Below are 27,894 nucleotides of genomic sequence, written 5' to 3' on the forward strand. Positions count from 1 at the left end.
AGACAGGATTAGCTTAGTGAGGGAGTTGGAGATGACGCGGAGCTACTTGGAAATGATGGCTTTTACTGCTTCCTTTCCCCAGGTCTCCCAAGCCACCCATTTACCGACCAGCTTGAGTGAAGGATGAACAGATGGACTGATAGATAAACACCATTATGCATCTCTTTCACAAGCAAACCACTGCCATGACTCGCCCGGTACCCACAACTGGCCAAGCCGCTCAGCACACCTCGCGCTCCCACCTTGATAACGATAAGCTAGCCAACCACTCGCCACCCAGCCACCCAGCCACCCAACCTGCCCACCTGCCGTAAATTCCCTACCGCGACACAAGCGTAGTCTTTCCTCTACACGACTCCACGCCCTCAACATGCGTCCCTTCGGCTGCGTCCTGGCGGCCTGTTTCCTCCTCCTGCAGGTGATGTGACTCAGGCGTTGTCTTACTAAATGTGATGTTTCTTACGAACTAAAGAACCGACAAACAAAGGGAGCTTAAGTCTGCTGGGCTACACACACACACACACACACACACACACACACACACACACACACACACACACACACACACACACACACACACACACACACACTCATAATTGATTTTATTTATTTATCGTACATGTTTCTCTCTCTCTCTCTCTCTCTGGTTTACAACTATCTGTCCAGCTGTCCCTGTCTAAATGTCTGTCTGTTCGTACATCTAGTTAGTATCCATTAAGTAAATATATAGTTATTCCACGGTGATGTTGGCTTGTGTTGATAATATAATGCATTGTGTTGTTCGCTTTCTACGCTTTTCTTTACATGAAGGAAATCCATTAGAGGGAGCAACGTTATGAGATCCAGGGTAGGAAGAAACTGACCCTGAGAGTAGACTTAATAATGAGATTGTTAGTGCCAAGTTACGATGGAGCTTCAAAAGAAGATTAAAAGAATGTATGGCCGAGGCATTATTCTTTGTTTGTTTTTTTCTCTGTCTCTTTCTTTTTCGTTTACAGTTTGTTCTTGTAAGTGCCAAGTCAATGGTAAACTTTTTAAAGAGCGTTAGATACATCTTGTGGAGAGGATTGGAAGGTGGATAGAGAAAGACATACTTTATAGAACATAAGAGGGTAAGGGAAGCTACAAGAAGCCAGCATCCCTTCACGTGGCAGTCTTTGTATAAAACATACCTATGACCTTTATCAGCCTACCATTCCCATCCATAAATTCATGTAATCTTCCTTCAGAGCTACCCATTGGCCACGCACTAACACCCTTACAACCTAATGGCACAAGATCAATCAACACTGAACGCAAAAGATTCCTTGTGACTTGGTTCATATCGCATGAAATAAAAAAAGGGATGGTGATAGATACAGAAAAAAAGAGAGAAAAAAGATGGAATCCCTTAGGCCCTACCTTCTCTAAGCCTTATCAGGGGAGAGGCATGGGAAGGCTCTCACAACACAACCCCGCGTCCTTATCACTGACGGGGCTCACTCCTCGCCGCCACCCCACGAGCCGAGCAATACAGGAGTGAGGCCGAAAAGAAACAAAATAGAGAAGGAATGAAGACTTGTGTTTAGAAGCGAGGAATAGATGAGAATGAAGATGATGTGTGAAATAAAAGGACGGGAGAGGAAGATGACGGGAAAAAGAGGAGGAAAATTTAATGAGAAGAAGTGAATGGAAGAGAATTTGGTCCGTGATGGAAAGGAAACAGGTAATAAAACATAATTTGGAAGGGAGAAGTGGAACACCCGGAGATAGGAGGAAAATGAAATTCTCAGAGAGAGAGAGAGAGAGAGAGAGAGAGAGAGAGAGAGAGAGAGAGAGAGAGAGAGAGAGAGAGATGGGAGAACATTCGCGGATTAAGGAACTCCCACACGGTGAAACATACAAACACACATCCTGGTCCCCCAACAAGGCTTCGCTGTGTCACGGTGCTCTGTCCCTGTGTCTCACCAGTCCCAGCTTGACCCACAGAGACGCAGACCTAACATGCCTCCTTCCCTCCCTGCCTCCCTCTATACCTCCCTGCCAGCACGTGCCGCTCCACGACCTGCCGCCTCGCTAATAGACACTTTTCCCCTCCGCGATGGGCAACTTAATATTAAATACAAGCACGTTACTGTTATATACAGCAGCCATAAGCGCAGTGGGAGGGAGGACTGTCGTGCCCCGCCTCTCGCCTCCTTTACTTGGCCCAGCACAACTTTCCTTTGAGTCCTCAGGTTACTGTTGCAAAAAACTATTTGATTCTCTGAGTGGGACCACTTCTGCTTTGGACTCTCATAAGGAATTTTTCAAAGGTTACAGAGAGTATTGATAATGTTCCTATGATTTTATGTTTCCATTGATAGCGAGGAATATTTGTCAAAGTATCACTGAAACTAAGCAAGCATCGTTAACCCCTTCAGTACCATGACATATTTTAAAATTTATTCTGGTTACTATATGGTGATTTTATACAGCTTCAGAAACTGATGTGAGGACTAAAATAGTGAAGACTCTGGCCATTAATCTTCTGACCTTAATAGACCCTTTCTAATCTAAATAAAATCGTTTAATAATATCCAAACTCATGATAAAGATGCGTCCCAGTATTGAGGGAGTAAGAAACACCAATAACATCTAGTGGACGGTGTTAAAAGTAGTGGAAATACATATGCAAAACGTTCAAGAAAATGGGTCTGTATCCCACCAATGTGCCTCGAAGAAGAAAAAAAAAAAACATAGGGACCGCTGAACTACGCAAGGTACCTCCTGACCACTTTAAAACTTACTTTCTGTCGAATTAAGCGCACCTTCGGAAAACACGGCTGCAACAGGTGTTACTCTTCGCATTACGTATCCACGCCTCCCGAACAAGCCACCAGTGCAGTGTACAGTCCAAGACACGGCCGTGAAGCTGCGGAAGAGAAAATGATTTACATATACAACCACTTTTCCTTGCTATGCTGCGGGCGACACACGACTCTATAATTAAATCAGAGGTATTTTTCATTAAGATGCCTCGTGTCTCTTGCCTTGAATGTCTGCTGAAGGGAGAATAGAAGACATAATTACTTGAAATCCGGGCCACAGGGACGAGTTTCACCACTAGCTGAGTAGCTGCCGCTGCCTGTCTCTCCCCACACCCACACCTGCCTAATGTGATATTGTAATAAGACAGAGCCCTCACACACACACACACACACACACACACACACACACACACACACACACACACACACACACACACACACACACAACACACACACACACACACACACACACACACACACACAAGCACAGAATCATTCCCCACTCCAGCAGAAAACCGTAGGTGGCTTGAGAAGAGAGGAAAGAAGAGGTAGATGCTCGTTCATGTCCCAGGCCTGCCTCACCCTCCTCTAGTGGCGGTAACTCCCACCATCAATCTGTTATTTCCGAGCTTAGGCGCCTACCGTGGCCAGGAGAGATAAGGACAATCGGCTATTAAGGTAACAGTGACCCAAGGACTTAACTCCGGCGGAGTATTACTCTTCCTCTCTCGCTCCACGGACTCCTTCCTCTAGCCAAGTTGCTCAGCCTGGGTGAAGGGAAGAGCAGGGCAGAGCAGAGGGGGACCGTCCTACATTAGACTATTTCCTTACTTTTTTATGTTCTATGATTAATATGGTGTTTTATTGGTAGGATGAAAGATGTTTGAACCTTCATTTGGAATGACGAAGCTGATATATATATATATATATATATATATATATATATATATATATATATATATATATATATATATATATATATATATATATCTATCTATATCTATCTATATATATATATATATATATATATATATATATATATATATATATATATATATATATATATATATATATATATGAGCATGAGAGCGAGAAAGCGCTTGTAATTCGTCATTTTGGGGACAAAGCTAAAACGGCCAGACTGAGGTGGTTTGATCGCGAGCAGAGATAAGTGTGGAGGAGGCTGCTGGAGATGGACTCACCAAGAATAAGAGGAAGATTAAGAAGGTTTATGAATGTAACGAGGGATGACATGAGCGTGATTTTTTGATAGAAGACGCAGAAGGCAGAGTAAGGTGAAGACAGGTGATCTGCTGTGGCGACCCATAACGGGAACATCTCAAAGTGAAGGAACGCATGTCCACACTCGCTGAAATAGTTGTATACCAGAGAAAACACAATATCAACCTTGTACTCTCTTCTGTATTGCAAATCCGTGCAAAAAACTTTTTTTTGCATTGCTTTGGATGCTGGCAGAGGAAACAACAGTGTATCGGTCAAAAGAATGTTATGCATAGTTTTATACAAAAAAATGATGGGCAGATGTAGGTTTGTTTGGGAATAGCATCTCAGTGAGTGTCTCTGTTTTCCTCTCTCTCTCTCTCTCTCTCTCTCTCTCTCTCCTGTTACCGTTGGCCAGTTACATAAAACAAGAGAGAGAGAGAGAGAGAGAGAGAGAGAGAGAGAGATCCCGGCTTCTTATACCTTCCCTTATGTTATGTTCTTGTGTCCGTGGGCGGCAGGGGAGTGAGGCGGTGAGTTACTATGAGCACTACGCACCGGACAGCGTGGTGAGCGAGGGCTTGGTGGCGGAGGGCAGCACTTTCACTCTTAACGGAAAGCCCATCCTTATCTTCTCCGGCGCCTTCCATTACTTCCGCGTCCACCCCGCTTACTGGCGCGACACCTTCAGGAAGATGCGCGCGGCGGGACTCAACACGGTGGAGACGTGAGTGTCTGTCTGTTGTGTGTGTGTGTGTGTGTGTGTGTGTGTGTAATTCACCTCACCTCACCTCTGTCGTCTACTGGTCACCCAGCCAGTCTTCCCCATTACGGAGCGAGCTCGGAGCTAATAGACCGATCCTCGGGTAGGACTGAGACCACAACACACTCCACACACCGGGAAAGCGAGGCCACAACCCCTCGAGTTACATCCCGTACCTATTTACTGCTAGGTGAACAGGGGCCACACATTAAGAGGCTTGCCCATTTGCATCGCCGCTTCCCGGGACTCGAACCCGGCCCTCTCGATTGTGAGTCCTAGTTGTAGTTTTACAGGGCCTGGGCTTTATGCTCGTGTGGCCCCGTCTCCATATCTACACTTATCCAATCTTACTTTAAAAGTATGCACACTCGTTGTAAACACTACTTCTTCATTTAAACTGTTCCACGTCTCAATACATCTTTGCGGGAAACTATATTTTTTAACATCTCTCAGACATCTTCCTTTTCTCAGCTTTTTACTATGCGATCTTGTGCTTCGAATGTGTGTGTGTGTGTGTGTGTGTGTGTGTGTGTGTGTGTGTGTGTGTGTGTGTGTGTGTGTGTGTGTGTGTGTGTGTGTGTGTGTGTGTGAGTGTGTGTGCGTGTGTGTATGAACATGAATTAAAGATTAACAAATAATGTATACGAGAATACCTACTATACTGCTACTACTACTACTACTACTACTACTACTACTACTACTACTACTACTACTACTACTACTACTACTACTGTCTGCTAGTGCTGGTGCTGCTGTTGCTCCTACATCCTTCTCTCCTTCTCCTTTCCATTCCCTTCTTCGGTCCTCTTCCTGCATCTTCTCTTCCTCCTCCTTCTTTTTCAATGAATATTGCTACTACTGTTGCTACTACTACTACTTCTACTACTACTACTACTACTACTACTACTACTACTACTACTACTACTACTACTACTTCTACTACTACTACTATTACTACTACTACTGCTATTGAATCCCCACCAGGTACACTCCCTGGAACCTGCACGAACCGCGTCAGGGGGAGTTTGACTTTGGCCAGCTTGGAGAAAGCATGTCTCCTTTCCTGGACATCCGCTCCTTCCTGCAGATGGCGAAGGAGGAGGATCTCTTTGTCATCTTCCGGCCGGGCCCTTACATCTGTTCTGAGTGGGAATTCGGTGGTATGCCCAGGTGAGGCGGGGCGATGGCAGGAGAAGGGAGGCGAGGGTGTACGGATTAGGAAAGGTGAGTGGAGGTGAGAGGTGATGGCTGAGGATGAACAGTAGAAATAGGTAAGTAACATTCACACAGGGACTGCCATGTGTAGAACCGATGGCTTCTTACTTTTTCTCTTATTAATTATGTTCTTATTAATACATGCAAGCACTCCTTATCCTTCTCGTATCATTATCTCTCTCTCTCTCTCTCTCTCTCTCTCTCTCTCTGATGAACCTAACTTAACCGTACTTAACTGAACCTAACCTAACCGGACTGAGGCTAACCTGAATTGATCCTAACTTAACCATAATCTATTCAGTTACACATAGCTTTTCTCTCTATCTCACGTCAGCTTCCTCCTGCGGGACTATACGATGCAGGTGAGGACGTACTACGAAGGCTTTAGGAAGGCCGCCGCAGCCTACTTCGACGCCCTGTTGCCTCTTGTGGTCGATTTGCAGTTTACTCGCGGTGGCCCAATCATCGCGGTTCAGGTAAGTTCATCACCGAGTATTCTCTCTCTCTCTCTCTCTCTCTCTCTCTCTCTCTCTCTCTCTCTCTCTCTCTCTCTCTCTCTCTCTCTGTCTATCTATCTATCTATCTATCTATCCATGTATCTATCTATCTCTTAGTTTGAAGAAAAACTGTCCAATTGGCTTTGAAATGAAGGTCGTCACTTTTAAAGAACAAGTCACTTAGTTTGAACCATCGATATAGTCCACCGTGTACTTCTGAATAACTTTTCACACTCCCGCAGGTTGAGAACGAGTATGGTCACTTTGGCTACGAATCAGACCCTCGGGACATGCTGTACCTGGAGTTCCTGAGAGACAACATGATCGAGAATGGCTTCCACGAGTCTCTCTTCTTCACCTCAGACACGCCCACAGGCACACAGGACCTTGGTGCTATTCCCGGAGGTGTGTATAGAGTGTTATTGTGCCTCATTGTTTGTCCGCATCGTTTCGTTTTGCCTTGTGTGAGTCTCAGATGTCTAGTGAAGGTCTCAGTGTCTGTTTGGTTTAAGTTAGGTTAAGTTAGTCAGGGTCTGTCTTTTGTAGGTTTCATGGTCTCTCTTTTGTAGGTCTCATGTTAGGCTGGATATGACTTGTGTAGGTCTCAGAGTCTGTTAGTTAGGTTAGATTAGGTATGTCAGAGTCTGTCAAGTGTAGGTCTTAGGAGTACAGCTTGTTTAAGTCAACTGGCCTTTTTACAGTCTTCTTGTTATCCAAGGTTTCTAATCAGACTCCATGCCTTGAGAAAATTCGCAGAAAATAAATTTCAACAGAGGTTGCGATCTGTGGGCCACTGGTGAGCCTTTATTTTGTGTCCTCCAGCGCGTCTTGGAGTGTCGATCAGTAACACTTGTTGTAAAGGGAGCGTCTTACACGGCCAGGACAGGAAGGGTGTTCAGCTTCACTAGATTGTTTTCGTCACTAGCCTCTCATCTCGACCGCCTTCCCTCTAATCCTGCCCCTCGGTTATCGTCTCCGCCGCATGTAAGAATTGCCAGCAACACGGAACTGTTTACTTTTACTGTTGGAACTCCCTGGCAGTCCCTTTCCGCCCATCGATCGCCGTCATCCTCGCCACACACGGGCTGCAGGGGCAAGGGGTGGAGGCGAGGCCCAGGCAGCGTGAGCGTGTGAGGGGGCGAAGTGTTGGAGGTAAAACTTTAATAAAGGGAGTTGATGCTACTGTGTTTAATATGACGAGAAAGTAAAATTTGAAGTAAAAAGCAAATATTCACAACTACTTAAGAACTTAATCATAGCAAGTTTATGTTTTTTTATTATCTTTTTGCTTAGCAAATAAAGACTTTACTTACCTTATATTTCTCTTGCCTGTCATCATGTTGGCTGAGCAAATCTTCGTGTACGAATATTTCTGAGCGGAAGGCAGTGAGCTAAGTGCAGCCAATACACAGCCACATAAGAGACGAAGGGAGGGATGGATGGTGGGAGGGGCGGTAGAGAGTGCGCCCAGTGTGGCCTAGTACTGTCTTTCACTAACACGGAAGCTCCAGCATGAAGAGAATCTGTATACGGTAGGGATGGCAGTAGGTGTTCAGGAAGGCCAGACGTCTCCTTTCATGACTCACTCGCTGGTTAAAGTGGACCTCCCTTCACCCTGCAGCGCTGCCTCCCTCCCTTCCTCTCTTCCTCTCCCAGTCCCTCGGAACACCTCCCTCCCTCCCTCCTCTCTCTCTCTCTCTCTCTCTCTCTCTCTCTCTCTCTCTCTCTCTCTCTCTCTCCTCCTCACACCCCGCTAACTGAATCCGGTGTTGTTCTCATAGTCCATCCTAATAATGTCAATGTTTCCTTTGTATTTAATCCATGCTTCAGTCATGCCTTTCTCTTTGTCCTTCGTAAAACTGTTTTCCTTCAGTTCTTTTCACAGCCAGTAAACTAACCCTTCTTCTGTCATGCTCTCACTCTTTCCATGTGATGCCTTGGTCTTTGTCCTCACATTGTTCCTTGCGGCAGTGATGGCAACTTTAGATATGCAGATGTTTTATTGTAGTATGAGCTTGTCTCACTTCTCTCACTGAATGCCCTGGTCTCGATACTTTGTTTGTTGCTCTTGAAATGCTAAACTCCCCTTTGAGTGGTTGCGAGTTTGATCTGGCATACATGATATCTTGGTTGGAGAAGTAGCGTTCAATTGTAATATTTACTGGTGCTCTGCTACTCAGTCGTTTAAAATGAAACTATTCTTTTTATATTCTTTCTTTGTTCTGAGTTGTCAAAAGTTTAGTTACCTTATCACGACAACTTTGAACAAGCTGTAAAGGAAGTTACTGCAGGTTCTTCGGAAGTGATTTCATGATTTTAGTGATATGCAATGACTTTTCACCATTAGCAGACAAAACATCCACGAGAACCATTAAGGGATTCTTCCTGCTCTACGTCCTCGGGTGTTACCGTTACCGATTCTCCCTTTCGTTTGCCTTAAGTCCAACCTTTCACTGACTCTCTGGTTCTGTTGGATTCATTCCTCTTATTCCTCCGACATTAATTTCCTAACCCGGAGAGACGATATTCTTACGAAAAAAACTATTCGATCTTTTTCCCCTCTTACTGCAAGTCAGACGCTCGCATTCTCAAACGTCTTGGACTCTTGTAAGGATTATTTTCAAAGACCACAAAGATGACTAGCCGCGTTCTTATGATGCCTTTTCTCCTGTTAACAATGAGGAGCCCCTTGTTAAATTATCATTAGAATCATGAACATACGCTAAACTTAAACTACACCGAGATAAAATATAAGATGATGTTATGTTTTATGAATTAGATCCTACATCTCATGAGAAACACGTGCCAGTCTGGATAGGCTGTGTGTTTGCCTTGGCTTCGACGGCAATGTTGGAATTCATAAAAAACGTGACGTCTTGTGAGTGAATGCAAAACCTGATTAAGCTTCTGGACAACCATTGGTCTCCCAGCGGCTTCAAAACACAAAGGCAGACTGGCGGTCGCTTTCTTAATATAAGAATACTTCTTTTTAATCATATTTTTTTTTGTCGTTGGGTTTCTTTTCTTCTTCTTCCTCTTCCTCCTCCTCCTATTCTTCCTCCTCCTTTTCCTCCTCCTCCTCCTTTGCTTTTCTGAAAAGAATATTTCTTCTTATTTTCCAGCTTTCCTTTGGGAACGTTTCACAGCAGCGTTCCTTGCCTAGTCTGGGCCTTAGTTTTTTTCTTTGCCATCCTCTTTATTTCACTCGTAGCTCGGCCTCCCACCAGCCTTCTTTGCTGACACTTCCCGCTAAGTCGCGTGCGAGGTTTTTTCTTCTCTCGATCCCTCAGGTTGAGCTAAGGGGACGTGTTTTCCACTAAGTAGAATTCGTCTCCCTGGACATTTTAACTCCAGGCTCGCCTTTCTCGTGACGTTTACGTGGCGCGGCGGTCCTCGGTGAGTGGCGTCTGTTTGTCGAGTGTGTGTGATGATTTTGTCCGGGAAAAGCGTGAGGGACTTTACTGGGGACAGAGGGAGGGAGGGAGGAATAGAAGAAAGGAGGGAGGGAAGGACAGAGTGCCAGCCGTGAAACGTAATACAGTGATCGAGCTTCACAAAGTCAGGAAACAGTTTAACTCGTTTCATAACTTTCACTTGTAATTCGGACGCTTTGGTCGCTCAAGTTTTCCTATTTTTTACACACACACACACACACACACACACACACCGCGTATTGTACTTGTAGCATACTCGGCTCACAACCGAGAGGGCCTGGGCTCGATTTTCAGGCGAGACAAATGAGCGAGCCTTTTATATGTGTAGCCTCTGTTCATCTAGCAGCAAGTAGGTACGAGATGTAACTCGAGTGATTGTGGCCTTGCTGTCCCTGTGTGTAGTGTGTTATGTGATCTCAGTCCCACCCAAAGATCGGTCAGTACGAGCTCTTTCTGTAGCAAAAGGCTGGATGGGTGACCAGCAGACGATGTAAGTATATACACACATACACAAACACACATACACGCATACACACACACAAACACACACACACACACACACACACACACACACACACACACACACACACACACACACACACACACACACACACACACACACACACATACACGTGCTATCTTTGTGACTGCAATCCATGTTTTCCTGTCCATGATCTTGCTGCTCAATGCAGTGCACTTCATTAATGCAAGAGTTGACTAGCATCTTAACAATTTTTTCTTCCTTCCTACGACTTGAACGGCTTTGAAAGATGAGCATCAAAACACTTCTGAATACAAGCTGGCCAACTTTTCAGAAAATTTCTCTGTAATTAACTCTTCGAAGCGATAAGCAAGCTTCTTTTTTTCTCTCATTCTTGTGTCCTTGACCAGACTCCTTGGCAAGTAAGAAAGAAGTATAATTCATCAACTGGTACCCGACTTACTATTGTTTCTTTCCTGTACTGCTCCCATCTTAGATCGCCACAGCAAATTAGCCTTCTCGAAAACATCTATTACCACCATAATCTTTCACGGCATCTTCCTCTATTTATCCTGCCGGGCAGATCCAGTATCCTCTTCATACTCTTCGTTTCTGCTTTGACACACAACAGAAACGATCTACAGTTGTTCACCACATTAGAGCCATCATTCTCAATGGCAGGCGAGGGAACGCAGCCACCAAAGCAAGAGGAGGAGAACAAGGCGAATCAAAATCTATAGTTAACTGGTTTGGAGGGGGATGGTGAGCGGGCCTCTTTCAAATTTCTTATGCCATAGGATAGATTTCTTGACACGCAAAAGAAGAAAAAAAAAACTGATAGATAAGTCTCTCAATCTTTCCACGAATAGAAAGTTATGGAGTTCTGTCATAAATCCAAATCCTATCACAGATTTTCGAGTTGGTAAATCTATATAGTGAGGGTTGTATCTATTGCTGTAACTTTAACCACTCTGGTAATCCCTTCCCATTGCCAAGGTGGGTAGGGGTTGGGGACGGTGGCATCTGAGCGAACATTCCTCTCTGTATTGTTGTGACCTCAGTGCGCGGACGTCGAGTTTGTATCCTTGTCATTACCAAGTTTTCCGTTGCTAACAAACTTTTCTTGAGATCAGACTTGACTCCAACCTTTGCATTTTTACTTATTTTTTCCTCTCTCTCTCTCTTTCGTCTCCAATTAAAAGAAAAGACAAAAAATTCAATGTTCCTTGAGGACTTGGAAAGACTTGTAAAATTTGAATATGGTGCCAGAGAGAGAGAGAGAGAGAGAGAGAGAGAGAGAGAGAGAGAGAGAGAGAGAGAGAGAGAGAGAGACCCAGCTCTTCACAACCACTACCATTTACTTCGTATCTTCTGTCCACCCTCTTGTTTACCTTCTCTTTACCCCTTTCAGTGCTAATGACCGCGAACTTCAACAGTGACGTGGAGGATAACCTAGACCTACTGAAGGAGATGCAGCCCAACCGACCCCTCATGGTCATGGAGTTCTGGACTGGCTGGTTCGATCACTGGCTCTCCGGCGTTCACGTCACCATGGCCCCTGAACGTGAGTCGACCAGAATTAAATCAGAACAAAACATAACAGAATAAATTAATTCTAGCCAAGACCAAACAAATCAAATCAAAAATAGGCTAGAAGAGAATGAAGGGGCGTAATGGATAAGGTGGTGAGCGTGGGATCGAGCAGACGTCCACGCGTAGGTTCGAATCCCACCACGTACCGCTTTGAAGCTATGCCATTTGCCGAGTGGTTTAAAGTTACCTACATGTCACCATGATACCCAGGTTCTAGGTGGTTACACCAAAGATGCGCTTGGGTGGTGATATGGGCCTAATATGGGTACCACTATAAATAAAATTGCCTGCGCCACTGATGGGTGGAAGCTTAACAGAGCTCCAAATTCTCTTTAAGTTACCTACAGGCGCTATATGCCATAACATAAAAAAACTACACCTTAACGGAACGGAATGGAACAAACTACACCACATCAGATTAGACCAAAAGAAACATCAGCCAAGATTAAACAAAGCCACATCAGACCATATTAGACAACAACAGAACATAACAGAACGAGCCAAACCAGTTCAGGTCAAGCTTAATTAGACCAGAACAAAAAATGCCAGACTAGGCAAAACTAGACCAGACCAAACTAAGCTGAATCAATCTAAACCAACTCAAATATGATTAAATCAAACCAGACCGTATCAGATCAGACGAGATGAGACCAGACGATACCAGGCCACACTGAACCCGATTAGGGAAGACTAGACCACTTACACACACGCACTCCACGTCAAGGAAGGAAAGAAAACTGCTCTGCCACACATCACAAACATACAAACGCACAGACACGAGTTTGGGCTATCTTTTGCTTCTCCCTTCTTCTCTGTTTTCCTGTTCTTTTTCCCTGTTTTATCTTTATATACTTCTTTCTTCTTCTTCTTTTCCTTGCTGTTTGTCCTCTTTGTTCTTTGTCCTTCTGATTATTTTTCTTGTGTGTTTTTCTTTCTTTGTCTCTTTATCGTTGCTTATCCTGTCTTTAACTTCTTTTGGCCCTCGTTCTTTTTTTTTTCTTGAGATCACCGTCTACTCTTTTCCTTTTTATTTTGTTTACTTTTTTGCTCTTTGCGTTCGTTCTTCAGTCTCATTTGTCTTTATTTCATGTTCTCTTCTGCTTTCCTCCCCTTCCAGTGCCCTTGACCTGATTCCTTGACACGTAAACTGAAACATAATACAAATAGATAGATAGATAAGGCATATGACCCAGAGGCTAGGCAACAGCGAGAACTACAAACCATGCCACCAATCCAGCTCAAGGCCTCTAAAGCCTCATGCCCCCTCTCCCTCACCCTCTCCCCCTTCACCATCCCGTAGATGTCCCCTCAGATTACTCAGCCTCTGTCTTTCCTTGACACCCACGAGATTACACATTCCGTATTCATATGTCGCCTGGAAAATATATCTGCCTCGCTTATGGAAAGTGGGTCGCTCCTGAATCCATTATTGAGAAATGTTGTATCCTATTGTATCCAAAGCTCAGACAGTTTTCTAAATCCGGCATGGTAGTAGTGCTGTAATGCCAAGTGCATTGTCGAAAAGCAGCAGTCAGGGTTACATGAGTTGCAACATTCATTCTTGGCTTAGATTTGAGTTACCTGTCAGCTTGTGTTCACATCCCACCCCTGCCACCAAATGTTCATTTATCTGAGAATAGAAGGATAATCGAATTTCTCCTTTGGTTTATTGAAAACTGAAATGGAAATAATTAATCCCTCCATCTCTTTTTGGTAAAGACGCCACTACAAAACGTATGCATACCTAAGTGCAGAATATAACTCACTCATAGCATGGAATTCCCATCCAGGACAAACCTAATACGTTTTCCATGTGCATAGATTAGTGTCCCCCTAAAGTCGTCCTGTAGCCTCGTACCGAGCAGACAGAAGTCATTAATGTGCATGTCACCTTGAATAAACGTGTCTCATATCAACTGTAAACTTCATAATTCAATCACTGTCTTATCTAGTTAAATAGAGTTTTCTAAACAATGTGCACTTACATTCACAAAACATATGACACCAATAAACAAATGTCTTATAATCTCCTCGTATATAATTATTAAGGTAAACAAGGAATGAGATGGCTGACAGGAGTTAAAATGGCCTCGTGATCATTGCAATTTTCCAGGTTACGCGGACCTCTTCGAGAGAATTATGAAGTACAATTCCTCTATCAATATGTACATGTTCATCGGAGGCACCAGTTTCGGCTTCATGGCGGGAGCGAACACCCTGGACGTGTGGCCCAAGTACGCGCCTGACGTCTCTTCCTACGGTCAGTGTCCCCAGCTCCTCACCACACTCAAACATCCAGCTCGCCTTTCTCTGCCAAATACGTCACGCTCCAGTATCATAGCCTTAGGAATTCTCTCTCTCTCTCTCTCTCTCTCTCTCTCTCTCTCTCTCTCTCTCTGCTGATGCATTGCCTACACCTTGTTCCCGCTCAGTCTTCCTGGTATCTCGTTTTCTTCGAAGCCATAAACTAATGAAAACTTCCTCCCCTCTTCTCTTCCTCTGCCACGCCTCCTTCCACACAAGTCCAATCACTGTCGTCTCAGCATCTCTCTCTCTCTCTCTCTCTCTCTCTCTCTCTCTCTTCTTCTTCTTCTTCTTCTTCTTCTTGTTCTTCTTGTTCTTCTTCTTCTTCTTTCTTTGTCTCCTCTGACGCATTTCCTCCCTCCCTTTGAAATTTTTACATTTTTTTGTGTTGCCGTATATGTTTTGATCATCATTACTGTCATTGTCATTGTTGTCATTGTTGCTACTGCTACTACTACTACTACTACTACTACTACTACTACTACTACTACTTTCTCATTCCATCAAATATTTTCAATTGGTCTGTTTACTATCATATGTCTCGTATCAGTAATAATATAATACTAATGGTAGTAGTAGTAGTAGTAGTAGTAGTAGTTGTTGTTGTTGTTGTTGTTGTTGTTGTTGTTGTTGTTGTTGTTGTTGTTGTTGTTGTTGTTGTTGTTGTTGTTGTTGTTGTTGTTGTTGTTGTTGTTGTTGTTGTTGTTGTTGTTGTTGTTGTTGTTGTTGTTGTTGTTGTTGTTGTAGCAGCAGCAGTAGTAAGTAGTAGTAGTAGTAAAAGTAGTAGTAGTAGTAGTAGTAGTAGTAGTAGTAATAACAGTAGTAGTAGTAGTAGTTGTAGTAGTAGTAGTAATTATAACAGCGTAGTAGTAGTAGTAGTAGTAGTAGTAGTAGTAGTAGTAGTAGTAGTAATAGCAGTAGTAATAGTACTAGAAGTAGTAATAGTAATAGGAGTAGTAGTAGTAGAAACAGTAGTAGTTATAGTACAAGTAGATGGAATAGTAAAAGTTGTAGTAGTAGTAGTAGTATAAGCAGTAGAAGTGGTTATTGTCATTTCTGTTGTTGTTGTTGTTGTTACTGTTGTTACTTCTGCTACTAGTGTTTTGTAAAAGACCTCTATTCCTTCCTCCCTTCCCATCACTCGCACACCGGTGTTCCCACAGACTACGACGCGGTGCTGACAGAGGCTGGGGACTACACGGCTAAGTACAACCTGACCATGGAGATCATCAATAAGTACAACCCGCTCACTGGTATAGGTAAGTGTCTCTTGCTGCTTGTTTTATTTAGACGACTGATTTAATTTTACTAATCTGGAGTGATTAGTTATACATAATTCAGAATGAAATTTATGACGTCACATGATTTGGGGAAGTTATAAATAGTGTAAACGTGAAATTCTTTCCCCTAAGCTTTCAGGAGGGCTATTTTCAGGTTATCATAAAATCTTCTTTATTTTATAGAATCCTGTTATACTGGCACTAAAAACAAGGAAACACCATTCAAAGCTATTTAATACATATGGTTAATCAGATTCTTATCATATTTTCTATCCTATTAATGACATAGAATATCTGTTAGACTCACTGGAATCACGAAAACACCCTCGAAAACTACAATACCCTCAAATCTCCCTTTAAAAGTTTACGGTACTGGTCATCGAAACGTTTAGGAATACTGACCCGAGTCTGTGCATGCACTCATGTGGGTGGAGGTTGAGAAAGGACGCTCACCTTCAAGGGCCAGGCAGTACACTAACGGCATCCATTGTTTTGGAGATGTGAGCATTAGCCTGTGACGTTTGCTGCAGACTAACTCTATGGGACCCGAGGCGTTGGAGGGATACAAGAGGGATATATGACTGTGATTTATAATGTCGTCATCTCTTGGTTCAGATGACACACGATTCTCGGCGTATTATAAAGAGGATTCCAAGAAGAGTAGGTGTGTGTATGGTTAGTGATGACAGGTGGGCACAATAAGGTGTTTTAGATAGGGAATGTTGCATGTACATCTGTTGAATTCCTTCAGATTGTCTTATGTTCTTATACACCCAAGAAAGAAGGTATTTGACTAGACACACTGTTTTTCCGAGAGAGAGAGAGAGAGAGAGAGAGAGAGAGAGAGAGAGAGAGAATGTTGGCAGCTGAAAATGATTTAGAGGATCCGGAAATTGTAAGGAAGACAGAATGGCGCATCTCGGCCTGGCAAGGAGTGACGGACTTGGCAGACTCGACAGCCGCTTCCTGACCGTGACTCAACTTGATCATGGATTCAAACGGCCGAATCCCACACGCGGCAGCTTACATTCCCAGTGATGTCCGTGAGACCCGTGGCGGAGACTGAGAGGCAAAGAGAGAAAGAGGATCGGATGAGAGTGCAGAGAAAGAGGGGATGGATCAGATAGAGGTATTGAAGTGACAAGGAGGATATAGCGAGGGTGTAGATGCAATGAGAGATTAAAGACAGGCTCACATGTGCCAATTTGCGACTGAAATTGCAAGTCGGTAAGTTTTCCGACTGACTGTCAGTCTGGGACCCCAGAAATGAATTATACAGTAAAAAAAGTTTGCGCAAATCGTCGTTCGACGAAATAGCTGCCACTCTCCAAAAACTGTTTCCCTCAATGCAGGGTGTTGTTGGAGGTAAGGACTGATGACTTGTCAGGATTTAATTTGATCGTCAGGGACGTATCCAAGGAATTTTCTTTTCTGTTGACCCTTCCGGTACGTCAAAAGAAGAGCAACCACCGCTTCAGCATCGTCACTGGAGGAAGACATCTTGGCGGGTAGTTGTGTGTTTACATTCACTTCCCGCCAAGGCGCCAACTCGTCGATACTTTCCAGTCGCTATGTGTGACGCGTTCCTACTAGAAGGGCTCAGTCGATGCTTCTAGCGACTTGCAATTTCAGTCACCAATTGGCACGCGTGAACCCGCCTTAAGGAGAACGGGGAAAGATATGAAGAATGAAGAGGGTGGAAATAGGCTTTATGTGAGTATGTTTCTTATGGTTAGTGAAAAGGAGTAAGAGATGTGTTCGATATCATTGGGCTAATAACTTGACTGATCATCGCAGGAAAGGTGACGTGAGGCAGTAAGAATATATAAATACTTGCACAAGACTAGTTTTTCTCAACACTTTTCTGTTCACCTCCCTAATGCAAGAGTAAGCCGAAATTCAACATCTTCCACCGCTTTCACTAGTACACTCTAGAATTCCCTACCTGCTTTCACTAGTACACTCTAGAATTCCCTACCTGCTTTCACTAGTAGACTCTAGAGTTCCCTACCTGCTTTCACTGGTAGCCTCTAAAATTCCCTATCTTCTTTCACTAGTAGACTCTAGAATTCCCTACCTGCTTTCACTATTAGGCTCTAGAATTCCCTACCTCCTTTCACTATTAGGCTCTAGAATTTCCTACCTCCTTTCACTAGTAGCCTCTAGAATTCCCTACCTGCTTTCACTAGTAGACTCTAGAATTCCCTACCTGCTTTTACTGGTAGACTCTAGAATTCCCTACCTGCTTTCCCTGGTAGACTCTAGAATTCCCTATCTTCTTTCACTAGTAGCCTCTAGAATTCCCTACCTGCTTTCACTGGTAGACTCTAGAATTCCCTATCTTCTTTCACTAGTAGCCTCTAGAATTCCCTACCTGCTTTCACTGGTAGACTCTAGAATTCCCTACCTGCTTTCACTGGTAGACTCTAGAATTCCCTACCTGCTTTCACTAGTAGAGTCTAGAATTCCCTACCTGCTTTCACTATTAGGCTCTAGAATTCCATACCTGCTTTCACTAGTACACTCTAGAATTCCCTACCTGCTTTCACTAGTACACTCTAGAATTCCCTACCTGCTTTCACTATTAGGCTCTAGAATTCCCTACCTGCTTTCACTAGTAGCCTCTAGAATTCCCTACCTGCTTTCACTGGTAGACTCTAGAATTCCCTACCTGCTTTCACTAGTAGACTCTAGAAATCCCTACCTGCTTTCACTAGTAGACTCTAGAATTCCCTACCTGCTTTCACTAGTAGACTCTAGATTTCCCTATCTGCTTTCACTGTTAGGCTCTAGAATTCCCTACCTGCTTTTACTGGTAGAGTCTAGAATTCCCTACCTGCTCCTGTATTCCTCCTTGCTAAGATTTTTTTTTTTTTTAAATGGAGGTCTCAAGACGCCTCTTTAACTTCACATCAAACTTTTGGCTTTATTTTAGGAAGACGAATCTTAGTAGGTCCTTGGATTGCCAGGTGAAAAGGAGTAGTTCTTAGGTTTGATTACATGTGTCTCTATTGCAGTGGATCACCCTACCCGCCCCGCAGCGCCCCAAGACGGCTTACCCTTCAGTAGACATCACAGAGGCCCTCTCCCTACCCACTCTCGTCTCTCAGGTTGGTTATGGTGTTTCAGAAATGGAGAGACTGAGTAATGTTGTGGGATTCTTCTTTTTTGACCTCAGACTTGCCAAAGATTCTTGTGTTAGATGCAGAGTGAGTAAAAGTCATAACAATTGTACAAGCCACTCTGCCAGCCAGGTTCTTCAGACGGACAAGAAGAAATGACAATACAGTGAGCGAATTAACTTAAATAGGTCAGATGTTACAAAATTGTTTTCTTCTTGTCCTCTTTCTTCGTTTTCCTTTCGTTTTTCTTTTTTTTTCTCAATTATATGCTTTCTTTTCCGTCATTCTACTCCTTCTCTCAGTTCTATTCTTTTACTGCCTCATATAATCTCCTTTAGATTAGATGGTGTAATTTAGCAGGTATTGTTGCTTGTTCTTTCTTTATCTTCATTTTTATTTCTCCACAAGGTTCTTCTTTTAGTCTTCTTCATCTTCTTCCTCTTCCTCCTCCTCAAAGGTTACCAAGGAGACCTATTGGCATTCCCAAGGCCAAGAAAGATCACTACAAGGTCAGGGAGGAGGAGGAGGAGGAGGAGGAGGAGGAGGAGGAAGAGGAGGAGGAGAAGGGGAGGAAAAGGAGAAGGAGGGCCGGCTAGTGATAGGATGCAAATTCAACGTGATTCGCTTTTCGTAAAGACTAATTGCATTTCCTATCAAAAAACGCGCCCACAACTCCGCCAAGAGACAAGAGAGTTATTCCCCTTCATACATATTCCCCAGCCGAGTCATTTGCACATTCCAGTTGACATTAGGATCACCCACGTAAAAAATAGAAGAAAAGCAAAAAGCTCACGAAAAAAAGCAAATCAGAGGTCAGTTCCATGCGTTTCACTGCCGCCCTGTCTCCTGCACCCCTTACCCCTTACCCCGCATTCTTACCATCCATCTTCACCACCTTCACCACCCTCACCACCTCCTCGTCTCTGGGTCAAGTGTGCATTCGAGGTCAGAAGTGAAGGTCGGCCTTACACTCTTATCTAAAGCCATTGCTCAAGGTAAGTAAGTGAGTAAGGCAGTCCGGTGGGCCAAATGCATTACCCTAATGGTTGTGTTTACCTCTCCGGGGCAGAAATCAAATTAGGGAAGGGAAGAATTTATTTTCCAAAGGCGCCAGGCGAGTGTGGGTCACTGAGTACTGTGTGTGAAAGAAGTGGAGAAAGGAATACCATTATAACTACACAAATACCAGACAGAAATACAGGAATAATAGAATATACCGCACTAAAATATATAAAAGACAAGGACCGGTGTAAAGAAGACGTATTTACTAACATAAAGCTAACATTAACTAATCCATGAGTCCTGCCGGTAAATAAACGTAACAGAAAATATATATTAAACATCTGCTCGTTCCTTTCCTAAACCAAGTCTCCCTTTCTTGCGGGTCGGCTCGCAGGAACAAAAGTGAGCCATTAATTAAACCATAATGTGACGTGAGGAGACGGCGGGGGTGGTGGTGGTGGCGGAGGCGGCGGCGGCGACGGTGGTGCTGGTAGTAGTAGTAGTAGTATGAAGAGACGTGGTTCTTAAGTCTCTCTCTCTCTCTCTCTCTCTCTCTCTCTCTCTCTCTCTCTCTCTCTTACGTATTTCCAGTCATCCCATTCTCATAAGCCTTTCTCCTCCTCCTCCTCCTCCTCCTCCTCCTCACTCTCTCCTCCTCCTTCTTCTCCTTTCAATCCCTCCCCTATCACCCCCATGGCTCCGTAATCTTCTCACTAATTACCTGACGAAGGAGTATAATAAATAATGCGGGCGTGGAAGACAGATGGCGGTGGTAACTCGTGATGTATCAAGCCGGGGAAGTCCTTCGTGGTAACCAGATCTTAACCTCGACCCAACTTCTGCTGGTCAATGGGAAGGGAAAGAAGGTCAGGGAAGTGAAGGGAGATCAAGAGGAAAGGGGAAAGAAAGGGAATGAAAGGAGGATGATTTAGGAGAAGGAGGAAGAGGAAGGGACACGAGGATGAAATAGAATCGTAGGAGGACGAAGAAGAGGAGCAGGGCGGAGAAAGGATGAGAATAACAGAGGATAAGTGGAAGAGAAGGAATTACTGGAAGAGGGAGAGGAGAAGGAGAAGAAGAAGGAGGAGGGGGGAGGAAGAGGAAGAGGAGGAGTAATTTAGAGTGACGAGTGTGGATGACAGGCATTAGTAAGAAATTTAACAAATCACTTTAAAGGAAAAGAGCAACAGAGCGGTTAACACACCATGAGAGAGAGAGAGAGAGAGAGAGAGAGAGAGAGAGAGAGAGAGAGAGAGAGAGAGAGAGAGAGAGAGTGATATACAGATGAAAGACAGGCTTATGTAGGGAGAAATACAAGACACAAGGATAAGAGGGGAGTGTTACGAGGAAGCAAGGAAGTAAAGAGGATGATGCTAAGTTGAGGGGGATATGTCAGCAGGATATTCTGCCTTGTGCTCTTAACCCTCTCACTGTGATATGAAACAGTTAACATCGCCAAAAGTATGACACGGAATCTTTGTAAACATCCACAAGGAAGAAAAGGATTAAAAGAATAGATTTTGCAATTTTGACTTTGTTTGAAGGCTAGAGGTAGCTGTCAAATAAGTAAAGGTGTCTCTGAGTTATTGGTAATTACGGAAAGATGTGCCAAAGGGTAATTTAAAGAGTGAAACGCATTATTCTCTCTTAAGGGTTGTTTCCAAAGGTGAAAGAGATGTGTTGTTCTTATCAAACTACATGATCATGAAAACTTCCTCTAAAAAGCCTGATAATTACCGACAGAGTGTTTCACATTGGACCGTATTCTGAAACACTTACGGCCGCACCTCCACCTCTTTCGAAAGCCTCGATTTAAAGGGACGTGAAATTTTAAGAGTATTTTTGTAGTTCTAGTGAAAGATTGACAAGATTTTTACGTTATAACCAGAACAAACACTGGAAAACCGGATGATCATCTCTCTGTCCCTTGGAAATAGTCGTTATGAGATAGAGCAGTGTTAACTCACGTGACTTCACAAAGACAAACTTCACACTTCCTATGATTTTGCCTCACTCGACTCATTAGCCTCACTCGTACTTATCCCCACCAGCTCGAGAGCATTGAGACCTTCGAGGGCCCTGTCAACATGGAAGCACTGCCCATCAACAACAACAACGGCCAGGCGCACGGGTACATCCTCTACTCCACCAACGTCCATCTCAATCCTGATGCCAAGCTCAAAATCCGTGGCCACGTGAGGTATGTAGTAGGCAAAAGCATATAGACTGATTTCCTTGGTAGGACGGAAGATGTACGTATGCCAGGATAAGTCTCGACACACGCAACGGATTTCACTGTCTAACCTTTGTGCTTTAAAACGCTTGCTTCTCTCATCAAAGCTATTCTGATAGGCCTAGGACACGATTAGTCGGATACTCATGGAGGGATGGAGTTTTAGAACTGTAAAGGATGGAAGTCATAGAAGATGAAAGAGACAAAAAACCATTGGAGTACATGGCACCACTCTTTATCTCTAGGGAAAAGACGAAAAGAGGAGATTCTTAAGGGATTTTTTTTCATTAACGGTACAGAATTCTATTTAGATTATCGTTAGCCTTGTTGGAGCATTCTTGAAAGCTACATTGATTTTAAATAGAACAAATGAAAAGCAGTCAAGATAAAACGCTGAGAAGCACATTTCATTTGCCAAACACTCGTGATGAAATGATAAGCCTACTTGGTGAAAGGACTCAAGATTATTAATAATATTTCTAAACACTTTGGCTTCTATCACTATTTTTTAACAATTCCTCGATGGTTGTAACAAATGTTTTTTAAAATGTTTTCATGATTCTAATGATAGTTTAGCAAGGATTCTCCATCATCATAAGGAAAAACACTCTTTGATATTTTTTTGAAAAGAGGGAAAGAATAAAGAGTTAAGAGTAAGAACCTAAGATCAGAGTGAGCGGAGGGCGTTTGAAATACAGGATAGCGTAAGCTCCTGGTACCTTGCTCTCTCTTCAGGGGTGCACGCGGCTCAAGTCCTTCCTCGCTCCCTTGCTTCCCCTCCCCACGTACTAATCTTGAGTAATTCAGTGGACATTTACACAGTCCAACAACGTGGACAGAGCGCAGACCGGGTGGAAAACTGCAAGCTGTGGATAAGGGAATGAGAAAGAGAGAAGGGGCGAGGGAGCAAAAAACTCTTATTTCATTGACACCCATACACACACAGAAAAAAAAAAGAAAAAAGAAATACTATTCAAATAATGAGGAACAAAACTTATTTTTATTTATATTATGAAAAACGTGTTATTGACCCAAGAAAACGAGAAATGTAACTTTATCAATCTACTCTTCTCCATTCCCTCCTACCCTCCCAACCCTGCCTCCCTTCCACCCGCACTTCACCTGACATGGCCATGGTAATTCCCTCATCTTCTCCCTCCTTCCTCCCCTCACTCAGCCTCTGTCTTCCCCCCTCCCTCATCCCCCTGTCTTTCCCTTCCCCTCACTTCGCCTCTGTCTTCCCCCTCTCTCCTCCCCTCACTTTGTCTCTATCTTCCCCCTCCCTCCTCCCCTCACTCCGCCTCTGTCTTTGCAGGGACATGGCGCAGGTCATAGTGGACGGCGAGGTCATCACCAAGCCTTACGCCAAACCAGGTGACGTCAGCGGGTTTGGTTTCTGGAATGGAAGGTGAGTGTTAATGTTTGATGTCGCTGTCTTGTGTTCTGTGAGTCTTCTTCTTCTTCTTCTTCTTCTTTGTCTTATATTTTTTTTGTCGTTTCTTCTTCTTTGTCTTCTTTTTCCTTTTCTTTTCCTTCTTCATGTCCTCCGTTGTTGTTGTGCTATCTTCGATTCAGTTGTCACCCACCACCACCACCGCCACCACCAACACTACCACCACCACCACCACCACCACCACAACACTAGAATTTTGGAAATGCCTTCAGTCTGTCTTCTCAAGGAACAGACATCTTGGCTAGACCTTTTTTTATTCATTTTTTGTTGCCCTTGCAGACCACCACCACTGTCACCACCACCACCACCACTGTCACCACCACCACCACCACCACCACCACCACCACTACCAGTACTAAGCGTCACTATCACTACCATGAACTTCCAATTGCTTCTCCCTAACCATCACTAATACTACTCGTCACTATCACAACACACACACACACACACACACACACACACACACACACACACACACACACACACACACACACACACACACACAGAGATGAGTTGGACGGGTTCTCTTTAAACAGATGAAAGCAGATCCCGTCCCTAATATTAACGTTATGAGCAACATTTAGGTCAACACTTGCAATTAGGGTGGCTGCTCGACCAACTCCTCCTGCTCCTCCTCCTCCTCCTCCTCTTACTCCTCCTCTTCCTCCTTGTGATCCGTTTACCCAGCGTCTCCTCCTGCTCCTCCTCTTACTCCTCCTTCCTCTTCAGTAACAGCACAAACACTAACATCAAACAATAAAAGCATTCTCCTGCCTTCACCGGCCCTCGCTAGCAATGCTTACTAACGAGAATGTTTCCACCACGCCCCCCGTTCGCCCGTTGTGTGCATTAGAACACTACGTCACCGGGATGGGCCAGGAAGCATCGTCTGTGTTTTCCTATGTAAACAAAAGCTCGAGCCGCCGCCTGTTACTCGAGGCTCCCTGGCTGGCCGTCCGGAAGCCCGCCTCGCTTCCTCAACATCCAAGAGCAATATAGGCGAGTACGCTAGGCCAGCTCGCTTACTTTTATTGGCACTGTTACGCTACGTAAGGCTATTTTTTATCAGGACTGTCTGACATCTACGCTGGGTTGAGGCCCTAAGAGCTTGTAAGTAAGGTTTGCAGTAGACGGGTGGCTCAGACAAATCATTCGTTTTGGTGCACTATCTATGACTGGTTTATGGACAACAGGCTTCAAGCTGCACGTATAAAAACTGTTACCTGGGAAAGAGTTCTTCAACCCATTGTTCTCTCGTTAGGTTTACTTTCAAAGGCGTTGCATGAGATTGTTTCTTCTTTAGTGTTGAATATCATGAAAGAACCTTCGAAAACTGCAATACTTCCCATTGGAGTGTGGTAAACAGGGGCGAGGCAAAAGTTGAGAGATTAAGGACGAAGATTAGCAAAATAAAAAGATAAAAAGGAAAGAGAAGGAAAGGGAAGAAGGACAAAGGATACAGGATATGGAATAACTGAAACAAAGGCAATGCAAGCAATGATAAACTATGACTGAAAGCAGAAAGTCTTCAGCGATATTATACCTTATTAACTTGAAATGGATCTCGCCCCGGGCAACACAGGGCAAGAGGAGCACTTAAATTGGACTCCGGCAAGAAAGGAGTACGATGCTCTAAGTCTTCTCCTTCCTCCTGAGTTGAAGAGAATCATAGATATTGTGTGTCACGTGCGATCAGAAAGAAATGGAGATAAAAACCAAAAATTTCAGAGAGAGAGAGAGAGAGAGAGAGAGAGGTGGACAAGGCGGGGACGTGGAAGGGCGGTCAGTTCCTTCTCTCTCCAACTACCTCGCCTCTGAGAGTTGCGTTCTCCCGCACTGGTGACGTTACGGCTCCTCGCGGCTAAAAATACGATGATCACAAGATTACAGAAGTGCCGTGTGCCTGGACTCTGCCGGCGCATGAGAGAGCCAACACCCAGAGAGAGAGAGAGAGAGAGAGAGAGAGAGAGAGAGAGAGAGAGAGAGACATTTGACTCCACCATGTCTACTGAGGCTACTGTCGGTATTGTGAAACTCTTTGCTCTCTCACCAGGACTGTTTTCCAAGGCTACAGAGATGATTAGAGGGATTTCTAACAGTGTGTCTTCCGTTAATTGTGTAGAACATTTTGTTAATCTGCCACTTCAACCATAAAATCACCTTCCCTAAACCCGTGCAACTCCAAATGAAGCCTTATGAAAGCAGCAGTAGTGAGAGAGTAAAGGGTTTTGAAATACATACCAATTTAAATGAAATCTCTAACTTGGATGTCTCTGGCACTCAACTATACGGCATCATTATTACTTTCCCCACTTTTTTTTCCCTATAAGTAATCGCCAGCAGGATCAACAACAACAGGTATAATCATCACAACCATTTTCACCAACAGCGATGACGAAAACATTCATTCTACAAACATAAGAGGAAAAGGAAAGTTGAAAGAAGTCAGAAGATCTACACGTGATAGATAGTATAGAGCATAGCCACTTACTGTAGACCAACCTACCATCTCTATCCTAAAATTTACGCTATCTCTACAGATTCACCACTAACAACCTGACTACTGAATAGATTCCATACATCAAATCCTCTTAAACCAATTTTGAATCCTTTATTTTCACTCCTACCATGACAACTAACCCTCTGGAATAACAACAATAACAACAACACTTCTCTCCGTAACTTCCAGAGACCAAGAACTCACTCTGCCTGGAAGCAACGCCTTGGCAGAGCTGTCCATCCTGGTGGAGAATCTTGGGAGGGTCAACTACGGCAAACCCCACAAGTTCCACCAGAAGAAGGGACTGTGGGAGGGTCCTGTACTGGTGGATTCTCTTCAGCTGGACGAGTGGAAGACGACCCCGCTAGAGTTCAAGACCAGCCAGATCAATAGGTGAGAGAGAGAGAGAGAGAGAGAGAGAGAGAGAGAGAGAGAGAGAGAGAGAGAGAGAGAGAGAGAGAGAGAGAGAGAGAGAGAGGGGGGGTAGAGGGAAGTAGGATTGCGGTGGGGGGATAATAAGAGGGAACAAGTGGTTGCATGCAGGTAAGAAGGACATCATGAAGGAAGAAAGGAATGGCGGAAGGAATAAAGGAATATAGGGAAGAAGGAAGGAAAGAAAGAAGGGAAGGATAGAAAGAGAGAAGGAAAAACACAACAGAGAAGGAGAGAAAGGAGGAATTAAGGAAAGAAGCCAAGAATAGTTAAATGTGTTAAGTAGAAAAGACGAGGAAGAGTGATGAAGGAAAAAGAAACTGAAGTGATTGAAAAAAAATGAAGAACCTTAGTAAGCAGTGGTAAAAAAACAACAAATACCTTCACTTCACTCTCCTTAGCCAACACTGACCAGCAAACCACATGACACAACCACCATCACAACCTCCACCACTATCACCACCACCGCCACCACTGTAAGGCGACGCTGAACTTGCTTTCCGACTGTCCACTTGCTTAAGAACCTTCAGTCGGCCTTCTTTTCTCTCTAATTTTTATGTTCTTAGTGAGCGCCTATCTCACATAAGAAAGACACGAGAAGCAAAGTCGCCTCTTACTTCTATTGCCTTGACAGTCTGACAGGTTGGTCTCCCTTCAACGGCTCCTTGTCCTCGCCTGCCATGTACCGAGGCGTGCTGGAGGTGTCTGGAGAGCCGCAAGACACCTGGGTGGACATGAGGACCTGGGGGAAGGGTGTTGTCTTCATCAACGGGTTTAACTTGGGTCGCTTCTGGCATCCCGGACCCACCAAGACGCTGTACCTGCCGGCGCCACTGCTGAAGGAGGGAGCCAACGAGGTATGTTCGAGTGCTGCATGTTTGTTTTATTCTGTTTCTATTTTCTCTGCTCTGCAATGCTGTTTTTTTATCCTCTTTTTGTTTTATGTGCTCTACGATGCTTTGTTTCATTCTTAACCCCTTCAATACTAGGACACTTTTTTACAATGAGATTTGTGAATGAAAAGACTATTTTATGATTTTACTGATATCAGGAGGTCAGAAGATTAATGGCCAGAACTTTAACTCCCGCCATGAGTTGCTGAATCTGTATAAAATTATCAAATAGTAACCAGAATAAATATGAAAACACGTCATGGTACTGAATGGGTTAATAGATGTGAAGATATATTTGATCCTTGAGTTCCGTAAATAAATCACATTTGTTTTTGCTTTACGATGCTATGTTTGATCTTCTCCTCATAAAAAGTGACAAATGAATGCAATAGTTTCAGTAATCAGGTTGTTAGAGTTGTTAAAAGATTCACAGGTAGATAGTGATATACAGGGACTGCCACGAGGAGTCTTGCTGGCTTCCCACACCTTGTCTGATGTTGTCGGTGTTTTTCAAGGTGGTGGTCTTCGAGCAGTACACAGCTGCCTCCGAGATTGTCTTCAGTGACGTGCCCATCTTGCAATGAGCCAAGGAAAAGCTGTCCAGGGAAGCACAAGACAGACCAGCCTGAGTTCACCAGCTGGTGTTAGTGTTAATTGAAATTTAATGAAGAAATATGCAAGA

At 43.9% G+C, this 27,894-nt stretch overlaps 1 protein-coding gene across 1 annotated transcript; it reads left to right on the top strand.

Annotated features, from left to right (window-relative positions):
• The first annotated feature begins 267 nt into the window (after window positions 1–267).
• On the top strand, window positions 268–27,894 carry LOC123503718 (beta-galactosidase-1-like protein 2). Its single transcript, XM_045253704.1, is given in 15 exon segments — window positions 268–418; window positions 4,532–4,737; window positions 5,758–5,943; window positions 6,323–6,464; window positions 6,728–6,890; window positions 11,812–11,964; window positions 14,107–14,253; window positions 15,461–15,556; window positions 18,595–18,622; window positions 18,624–18,687; window positions 21,753–21,901; window positions 23,250–23,342; window positions 26,077–26,280; window positions 26,954–27,176; window positions 27,728–27,894. Coding segments are annotated over 15 exon segments (1,971 nt in total). The 5' UTR covers window positions 268–370; the 3' UTR covers window positions 27,797–27,894.

Source organism: Portunus trituberculatus, chromosome 14 (genome assembly GCF_017591435.1).
Source record: "Portunus trituberculatus isolate SZX2019 chromosome 14, ASM1759143v1, whole genome shotgun sequence".
Classification (NCBI taxonomy): domain Eukaryota; kingdom Metazoa; phylum Arthropoda; class Malacostraca; order Decapoda; family Portunidae; genus Portunus; species Portunus trituberculatus.